At 37.8% G+C, this 9625-nt stretch overlaps 1 protein-coding gene across 1 annotated transcript in view; it reads left to right on the plus strand.

Annotated features, from left to right (window-relative positions):
• TNS3 (tensin 3) overlaps nucleotides 1-9017 on the plus strand; it is a 191723-nt gene extending 182706 nt beyond the window's left edge. Inside the window, 4 exon segments of the mRNA XM_009332357.1 lie at nucleotides 3232-3400; nucleotides 4406-4474; nucleotides 4607-4633; nucleotides 5646-9017. Of these exon segments, the coding sequence (XP_009330632.1) occupies nucleotides 3232-3400; nucleotides 4406-4474; nucleotides 4607-4633; nucleotides 5646-5790 (410 nt within the window). The 3' untranslated portion in view covers nucleotides 5791-9017.
• The last annotated feature ends 608 nt before the right edge of the window (nucleotides 9018-9625 follow it).

Here is a 9625-nt window from a genome sequence, read left to right on the forward strand (position 1 = left end):
GGCTGTGCCAGGAGTGAGCACGTGTTGGCCTTTCTGTTTGCCAGTGCTGGTGGTGTTTGCTGTGGCCAACAGGGAGAAAAACAAGGAGAACAAATTTTTGTATAACTTTCCCTCTTGAAAACCCAGCAAAAGGGGCCTGTGTTGTCTTCTGAGAAATGTTGGTTTCTCCTTGCTCAGGCAATGCTTTTCAAAGGAAAAGAAATAATTCTTACTTCAGTTGGGGCAGTAGTCAGATAACTCCTTATGGAGGCTGTCACATCAGGGATCATTTGGGGAACTTAGTACATTTGTTTTTTTCCCTGTTTTGTTGTTGTTTTTGTTTTTAAACAAGAGTTTGGAACCAGGATAGATCAATTAGCTAGGAGAGATTCTCAGAGGTTTTTTTGCCTTGATACATCATTTCCCACTGATTTTCCATGTTTCAGAGGTCCCTCTCCAGTCATAGAGACATTCAAGTTGTGGAGTTCAACACTGAATTGCAGACCCAAAACATGTAAATCGTTTCTTTTCCAACTGTCTGAGCTTGTGTGAGCACCTGCAGTTTAGTCAAAGCAGATGCACTTTTTCTCTGCCCTACTTTACCCCACCCTTCTCCCACTCCACAAGCAAAATAATGAAGATGTGTTTTCCTAGAATGATCATTTTTTATAGCTGTCTGAAAAACCTAATGAGTATTTCCAGTCATCTAAATGCAGAAGCTGACTAGGAAGCCTTTGCTTCCTAGAGACTGACAATTGAAGACTAGAAACTATACAGATAAGTGGCTTTTCCCTGGAACAGATCTTGCTTTATTAACCTTCCTGTTTGGCAGCAAAATTTTCTGCCCCAAATAAATCCCAGTTCTTCATATCTTTGTATCCCTCAGTCAAGGGACTAAGCATTCTGAACAAAGCACATTCCCAGTCGAAAAGCAACAGGGGGTTACTCGAAATGGCCACATTATGTAGCTGTTGGTGGTAGCACGGACGTGACTACAAATTGCCACCTGTGGAAGACAAGAGCATGAACATTGCAGGGCAGCTGCATTGCACGAAAGACACAGATATCTTCCTTCTGTTCTAACCTTGAGTATGGTTTTTGTGTGATTGCTGTCATTCGATACCCCATCAGACCATGCATGATGTTCTTAAATGAGAAATCTTTCAGCCTTTCTCATTACCTTTCCTTTCCTGTAATCTCCTTTTTAAGATGACATTTTTGCACTTTCCAACATTTTTTTAAAAAGGTTCCATTTATTATTTTCTGTGCTATAGAAGTAAAGGAATCTACTGTACTTGGTGACTGCTTTTGAACTATCACATTGAGGGCAATCTAGACAAAATGCTTGGCTATTTCATTTGGAAACAAAACCTGGACACAGTCTGTTGACACCAATGCAATGTGTGGCAGAAGAGGAAGGGAAACCCTTCATCTGGGTCTCAGAAGTGGTGAGGAGTGTGACTGGGAAACAAGGCAAGCTTCCTGTGGTGGGAAGGGCTCACAGAATAATGAAGAGCTTTAGATCTGTACCAAACATACACAGTAATGATGTGAGAAGAGGAGAGCTTATGGTTTGGAATGTTATTTACAATTTTGGATAGACATGACAGAAAGCTGTTCAGTGAGGAAGGCCTCATTGAACTTGCCATTCATCATCTTAAATCCCTCTCTGCATGAATTGTATAGTAATTGATTCAGACAAAGGTTATTGAAACAATCACACCGATGTGCAAATATGTTTGGGAAATCTTACAAAGTCAAATAAATCAAATCTCTGGATTCCTTCTTTTACTGACAGACTCCAGAGCTTGAAGTTACTGCGCTGCTAGAATCAAACTTAACACTTATGCAGTCTTTAACTGTATGATTGCTTGGTTGTTTTGAAAGTGCTAATGTCTAGCTGTGTATTTTATGTAGATAGTCATAGGAGAAATCTTTAGTCAGATTACAGAATAGCCATATGAAAAGAGATGCTATTAGATTTAATTTAACCTTTGCTTTCATAGTAAGGTTGGCAAGCCAAGCTAAATTGCTGAACAGATGAAATACTAGCATGGTAATTTGCCTCTGTCAGCTGCCAGAGTTGTAAATTCTGTCCTGGATACCTACACAAATGTGTTTACCAAAACACAAAGTCTGTTGATACCAGTGTTTAGCTACAGATGTGTTTAATCTGTCTTGCTTGTGTTGTAGAATAAGACTAAGAGGGCTTTTCAGTTTCAAAAATGTTCTTAATCTGCTTGTAAATTTGACTTTATACCACAATCCCAAAGTATTTAAGCATGTGAATAATTCTATTAATATTATATAATAATAATAATTACTTTATAATGTTATATGGTACTGTTACCATGTAGTACTGTGTAGTATTATACAGTACTATAGTACTACTATATAACACTATATTACATCAGTACTTCTTTTCCTAGTGCTCACTGCAGATTTGGTATGAGACGAGGTAAAAAAATTAACTATTCGGTAGCCTTAGAAACCAATGCGGTTCTATTTTATAGAGGTACTTCAGAAGTTACTAATATCGCTAGGAGAGGAATAGGGCTTTAAAAAGTTAGTGCATGCTGAGGTAAAGAATAGACCTAAAAATACCTAAGTCAGTAATTTTTCTCAATGTGGAAGTTGTTTTGTTTGCCCTAAAATCGCTAAACATACAAAACACTATGGAATTAATGAGAAGTAAGCTTTGCAGCAACCCTCAATTCTTTATGGGGTGAAAATGTTCTTGTCTTGCCAAACAAGTGAATGGTTTCCTTTGAATATAGTTTAAGTACCATTTGAAAGTGTAAAATGTGTGAACGTATGCTGCAAAAATGTGTATTTTCTTATTGGCTGCTGTAATTGAACGTAAAAGCAAAATATCCGCATTCTTTACCCTCCGGAATGCCTTTGCTGTAGTAGTACCTATGAGTGGCCTCTCTCTCTGCTGCGGTCTTGTATTTATTTAAATTTCAGGATCTGTGAGTAATAGATAAATACAGTCATTGGCTTAAATCTAAAGGTATTAAAAACAAAGGGACAGCAAAAGGCCTATGACCTCCAAAATTGTAGTCTTAAACTATGAAGCAATAGTGGGACAAGGTGAGGCACACGTAGAAGGTTTGGTAGTTTGCTGCCAGTCTTCCCTGTTTGCTTTAAAAAGGTAGAAAAATTAGATTGTGTTTGGTTTTGTTCCGAAGATACCCGTGTGCTTGCTGTTGGGTAATGACCTCTCAAAGTCTTTCCTATCTTTCATTACAGCGTGTAATGTTTGGTACCTGAATTCAGTGGAGATGGAGTCCCTCACGGGCTACCAGGCAGTACAGAAAGCCTTGAGCCTGACGCTGATGCAAGATCCTTCTCCCATCTCAACCGTTGTCCATTTCAAGGTGTCTGCACAGGGAATCACATTGACAGATAATCAAAGAAAGTAAGCAAAAGAAGGATGGGAAGAGACTATCCGGCCTTGTCCCCAACAAGTGTTGGCTGCTGTTGATTTGATTTTCCTAGTTATGTTCTGCAATCTCTGTCTCAGAGGATAACAGGATTGTCTAAAGAATGACAGTGACAGTGTCAGCTGTCTGCAGTACTGGAAAATGAATGTTTTAAGCTATGGATATTACTTCCACATGGCAGCTTTTACCTCTGTAAGGTCACTTTGTCATGGCATTTTTTTCATTGTTGTTATTTCCTATAAAAAGGGAAAGTAATGACTTTGCCAGCATTTGATATTCAACCTATTCAGTGAAATAATTTATCTTCATGGTACCTTTCACCAGTGTCACTGTTGAGTTGGCCTAAGCAGACACTGTGTATCTCCAGTATTTGAAATAGTGCTTTGGATAGCGTGTAAAATACTATGATAAAAAGTTAATTTATATTTACTTTGTACTGAATGCTATTAAGGCTATCACAAAGTCTTTAGATTTGAAAACTGACATAACAAAGGAGGAACAACAGGAATTCATTATAGGTTAAAAAAAAAAAAGTGCCAGACTTCTTAATTCCATGGGGTCTGCAAGTGTTTATAGCAGATCAAGGACAAAATCTTAAATTATAATGCCTAGGAGTGCTTATATTTTGAAACTTAATATAATCAAATTATTCACAAGTTCCAAGAAGTTGCATTTCCCACTGACATAGTATCTAAATGGCCAGTTTTTAGAAAAAATACATTTCATACTTCTAGTTCTTTTTCTTAGCTTGAGGGTCAGTTTTCTTTTGGTTCAAAAACTTGACATTACTATTCTAAACATGGATTTATTTGGTTGGAGCAGTTCAGGTGGCTTTCAAAGTCACTCAGAGATTAGCAAAAAGAATATATCATCATTACTAAACTTAGATTAAATATAATTTATTTTTCAGATCTGTTTATTGTTTAAAACTTTAACCATCTTAACTATTCCTAAAACTTGTTTTATTTCTTCCTATCCAGACTCTTCTTTCGTCGACATTATCCAGTCAACACTGTTATTTTTTGTGCTTTGGATCCACAGGACAGAAAGTAAGGAAGACAAGCAGTATTTCTAATATGTTGTTTGTATTGTTGATATAAAAAAATCTTAACATAGGTTTCATTTTTATTTCTCTATTCCTTTTTTTTTTTTTTTTTACTGCTTCCTTAATGGACAACAAGATGGATGAAAGATGGCCTTTCTGCAAAGTAAGTAGACACCTGTCTGAGTCTCTTTTAACTGAATGTTTTAGGAATATCATTACAGTGATCAGTTTCTTAGTGTTCTAAATTATCTTTGTCAGAGACGTAGAAGGGAAAGCAGCTGTTCAGAGACAAAAGTCTCTCTGCCCACTGTAATTAGACTTTAGATACTTCATCTGCACCTCTGCAAGTCAGGGCCCAGTTATGTGATGGTGGGATTTCTGGAGCCAGAGCTAGCATGGTTTATTTAGGTCACACATCTGTGATTTGACTAAAGTTTCAGAAATTAAAACAGAGCCATTTGCTACTCAGTTTTATGTTCCACTTGTCCAGCAACACTAACACAAGCATACTTGTCTCACTTAGATTGATAGCTTTAAAAAAAAAAAATCCCACACATGGCATATAGATGAAAACACTCCTAGTAATACTAGTGTGTGGCATAAATATATAATTACCAGTGGATTGCAAAGTGTTTTCTGTTGAAGGCAAACGCTGTTGTCCCCCTTTTACCAAAAGAAAAAACCTAAACAGAGAGAGCTCAGGCACTGGTTTCTGGAAAGGAACAGAAATAGATGGCTTAAGTCCTATTTCCAGTACTCTGTCCACTGAGATGTGTGGCCCTCAGAACTTCTCTTCAGGCAATTCCTGGCACACCACACCACCCCACCCCCCCCAAGGAAGGTAAGAGAACAGCAGTATTGAGTCAGATTAAATATATCCCCAGGGTCAGCAGCGTGTCTCTGACAGCAAACAGTACAGGATGCAGTATAGACAGAGTAGAAGGAAGGAGAATCAGTCTCCTTCCCTGATTCTGCCCATCCTGAGCCATTCGGGAGCACCTGAGTTGGCTGGTGCATCTGGACCACCGTGTTTAGCAGTCACACAGGACTTTCTCCATCAGAACAGATGAAGTCTGATTTGTGCTTTCAGTTTCTGCAGTATCTTTTTTGCTTTATGAATCGAGGCGATGCCTGTCTGTCTGTTCTCTGATACACTGTGATTGTTGCCCTTGCAGAGTATTTGGGTTCGTTGCCAGGAAGCAAGGCAGTGCTACAGACAACATATGCCACCTATTTGCAGAGCACGATCCAGAGCAACCTGCCAGCGCCATTGTGAACTTTGTATCAAAGGTCATGATCGGATCCCAGAAGAAGATCTAATGCCTTTCCATCCTTGACCCAGAGCTCTTCACTGACTTCACGGAAGGAAAGCACTGTGAAAGGGAGAAAGCCTATTCAGCAGCAACATCTGAACCTTGTCATTCCCAAGAAGGAAAGCAGAGGACAGTCTATCTGCATTGTGTTTGCAAGAGTTCAGCCTTTTCTTTGAAGATGCCTCTGACTTAACAAAGCATTATTTCTTTGTTTTTATATCAAAGGACAAAACAAAAGAAGCTGAGTGCCACCCAAACCCATGTAGCCCATACCTGAATGAAGCATAAATGAAAAATTTTTCTCCTGAAGCGTTTCTAATATATTTTCACATGCTGTTTCTCATCATTTATTGGAGCAGAAATACTCACTAGGCTGTGCTGCGTTTTTGTGCAGAAAATGTTTTGTATAACCTCCACAAAGACACTTGCCATAGTTGCATCAATGGTAGCTATAGGCCTTGCAAACATGCTCTTAAGAAAATGATGGTCTGAGGAAGACTATTTGCTCTTCCCTTCATCTTTATGTGATCAGTGATGGGAACTGAATGGAGAAAGGGGAAGATGTATGTGAAGAGAAGGTTTGTGCAAGTTGATTTCTGATAAGAAAGGAGCGGCAGTGTGGAATATTCAGGGAGATTGCTCTGTATTCAGTGTTAAGAAGGCTGGTCTGTTTTAGTTCGAAAAATTTTAAATGGGGGAGAGGTGGCAGAACAAAAAAAAGGTTGCGTGGGAATCTATTCTGTAATTCGTTTTTTTTGTATTACTATTTTTTTATACAGAGAACTAAGCAGGGAAGATTCTGTATTTTAATAATTACAGGATAAAAATGAGGGAAAAGCAAAGAAGAAAATTTTATGATTTATATATTTTTACCTGTGCCAGATTATTTATAGTAGATCTCAGATCTTGATATGTCATATGGATATGCTTAAACTAGACCATTGTTGAGCTTTGCCTCTTTAGAGCTATTTTGCGTAAGTAAAAGTGTGTATAGCCTGTGCCTTGCTATGGACAAGAGTGTCTCATATTTTGACTTTTGTCTTAACAGTAACAAGATACTTCCCATTTCCTGTCTCTGCAATACTGTTTTGGTAGTAACATTTGTTCCCCTACCTAACACATAATTATATTTGTGGATTCTTTTGGCCCCCTTTCTATTGGAGTTTTGGGGATTATTTCGGCTTTTTTTAATCTGTAGGAACTATTTTTGGTTTATAATTTTTTTAAATAATTCCTTGAGTCAGGAAATCCAAAAGGGAATGGAATTTATTTTGTTACTCTGTCCCATTTCTTGAGAGCATTTATGTCATGATTTCTACAACCATCACACTTGTACATGTCTCTGTATCTTTCTAAACACATGGGTATTTTAAATGCATAACAAAGTGCCTGTTAGCTTTACCGAAAATTGATACAGTAGGTTACAGTGGAAACCTTCACGAGGAGACTAAGCTGCTGAGATCTACTGTGTAATTCCCATTCATTCCAAAAAAAGCAGTACTAGACCCCCATATCAGAACTGATGGTAATAAAGCAGCTTCAGTGTGACAGTGCTGAAAAGTTTTCTTGCCACTATTTATTTGATGTGTGGCTGTCAACATTGTATTAATAACCTGAGGAATAAAATGACATGCTGAATTTGGCATGCCGATGCATGAGGCACTGGCTTAAGTAGTAACTGTACCCACTTGGAGGATTTAATCCTTCTATGCACTTTTACTAAATAATTGTTAAATGGAATGGGAAACTCCGGTTGGGCTACATGGTAAGAAGGTTCCACCAATTTGAAATATGTTTGTCCTGTTTTAATTATGATCTGTTTTTTATTAACAGCTCTCTTGCTATTTCCTAAAGTATTAGGACCATGGAAACCTTATTCAGTGACCATAGCCAAAGCGTTACCAAACTATTTGTGTAACTATGAATTTTGTATAAATAACTTTATACTTTTTAAAAGGAAGGGGGTGGGGAAGAAAGGGAGAGAGAAGAAAGATTTGAAGTTTACTGTATTTGGATCAGGAAGTGGTATATTAGTGGCAGTGGGCATCGGACGTGTGTAGAAGGGTGAAGCAATCCAAAGCGTGGTAGCTACCGTTGAAGCAACAAAGGCAAGTGCCTGTGATTTGTACCAAATAATTCTGTTCTTCTGACACAGAGGTATACTACTTAAATGGTGTTTATGTACCATCCAAAAAAGAATGCAGTTCTTACTTTTAGGAGCTTTGATCCTTTTGAAACATGTGAGGACAAGATTCCTTTTAATATTCTTTTGATGCACCAAGAACCCAGTTACCTAAGCTAGTCAGCCAGTTGGAGCCCAGTGAATTTGTTCAGCTGACATCTCAATTAGATTTAAGTCTGATGTGTTGTGAGCATTGACATGAAGAGGAATTTTTTACTATATTTTTTCACTTCTGTAGATGATACTTAAATTTTAGTGTGTCTTGTGAGACACCAAGTGTTGGCCTTTGGGCTGAAAATAAAGTGTCTTTTTTTTCCCAGGTATTATAATTTCCATTCAGGGCCTTATTTTTTATTCCTTGTGCTTTCTCAAGGCCTGCTGAATTCAAGAGCATAAGGAATTGAATGCTGACACTCCTGGTGGTGTTTCCTGGGAGTTTAGCTCTACTTGGTAAGTGGGGAAAAAAGAAGTTGCCCTGTTTCTAAGGGAGGTTTTCTATTATGCATTCCTTTGGATGGTATATTGCCACGTGCTTTTGCTTTTTAATGAATTAAAAAATGCACAAAGCAAAATAGTTCAGTATGTACCATTGTGTAGTGTATGTAGAAAGATATTCACGAAACTTATGGTCAAGGCAAATACAGGACTAAATAGTTAATACAGCACTTTCTTTCAAGGTTTTTGGTAGATGTGTATATGCAGTTTCATAACTAATAGCAGCAAGTTGACACATGTATTTAGCCAGACTCCTATTAACCTGCTTAGTAAATGTACTACTATAATCGTACAGTGTTAAACTACAAAAATGCTAAAAGCCATGTTTTTAATTAAATGGTTTCCGTGTATCCAACAGTATCATTAAAAATGTAATGTTTCCTTCCTGGATTTACCTACTAGTGCAAATTTTTGCCTTTTTCTTGAAACTGTAAAGAAGCATCAAAAGGTCTCCAGTATGTAAATGAATGTTCTATAAATTCTTTGTATAGTCATTTTCTCTGCTCTTCAGATATCGCCTCTATTCAGATTATAATAAAATTATGAATGTTAAATTTCACAACAGAATGTTACAGGGCAGTCTGTTCTGAAAGAAAGTTGCCTTCCGGCATTCAAAAGCAGCTAATGAGCAAAACCTTGGTGAAGTAAGAATAGATTGTGTGCTGAAACAGGGGTTTAGTTTTGTTTCTTAAAGATTTCTTTCAAGGACTTGACTTCACGTGAGTCTGTGTTAGTGGCTCAAGTCTTGTTAAAGCATATGATTTTCCTAGTTCATTTGTGGTTATAATGGTATAAAAGTGCCTTTTGCCTGCATTGCATATTTCAGTGTAAGAAGGAAGAATATATGATGTCACCTTCTGAGATGTCTGTACCCATTTAACTGTGCCTCCACAGTGACTGCATTGGAAAAACTTCCAGAGGAGCATGAGGGCTGTGAGAAATCTAACCCCTCGCTGAAATAGCTCTCTCGAGTACAAAATGTGTGCATCAACCACACATTGAAGGTTGAGTTATATACATGCTTTATCGGGATTATTTCTGAGACTGATAAACTGGTATGTCATGCTGATGCCTTTTCTATGAGGCGTAGGCTGGCAGGAATTTTTCATTCAGTGTGCTTGGCTGTCATTCATCACTACAGGCCATCGTGAGGTTTATGCATGGG

This window comes from Pygoscelis adeliae, unplaced genomic scaffold (genome assembly GCF_000699105.1).
Source record: "Pygoscelis adeliae isolate BGI_AS28 unplaced genomic scaffold, ASM69910v1 Scaffold119, whole genome shotgun sequence".
NCBI lineage: Eukaryota > Metazoa > Chordata > Aves > Sphenisciformes > Spheniscidae > Pygoscelis > Pygoscelis adeliae.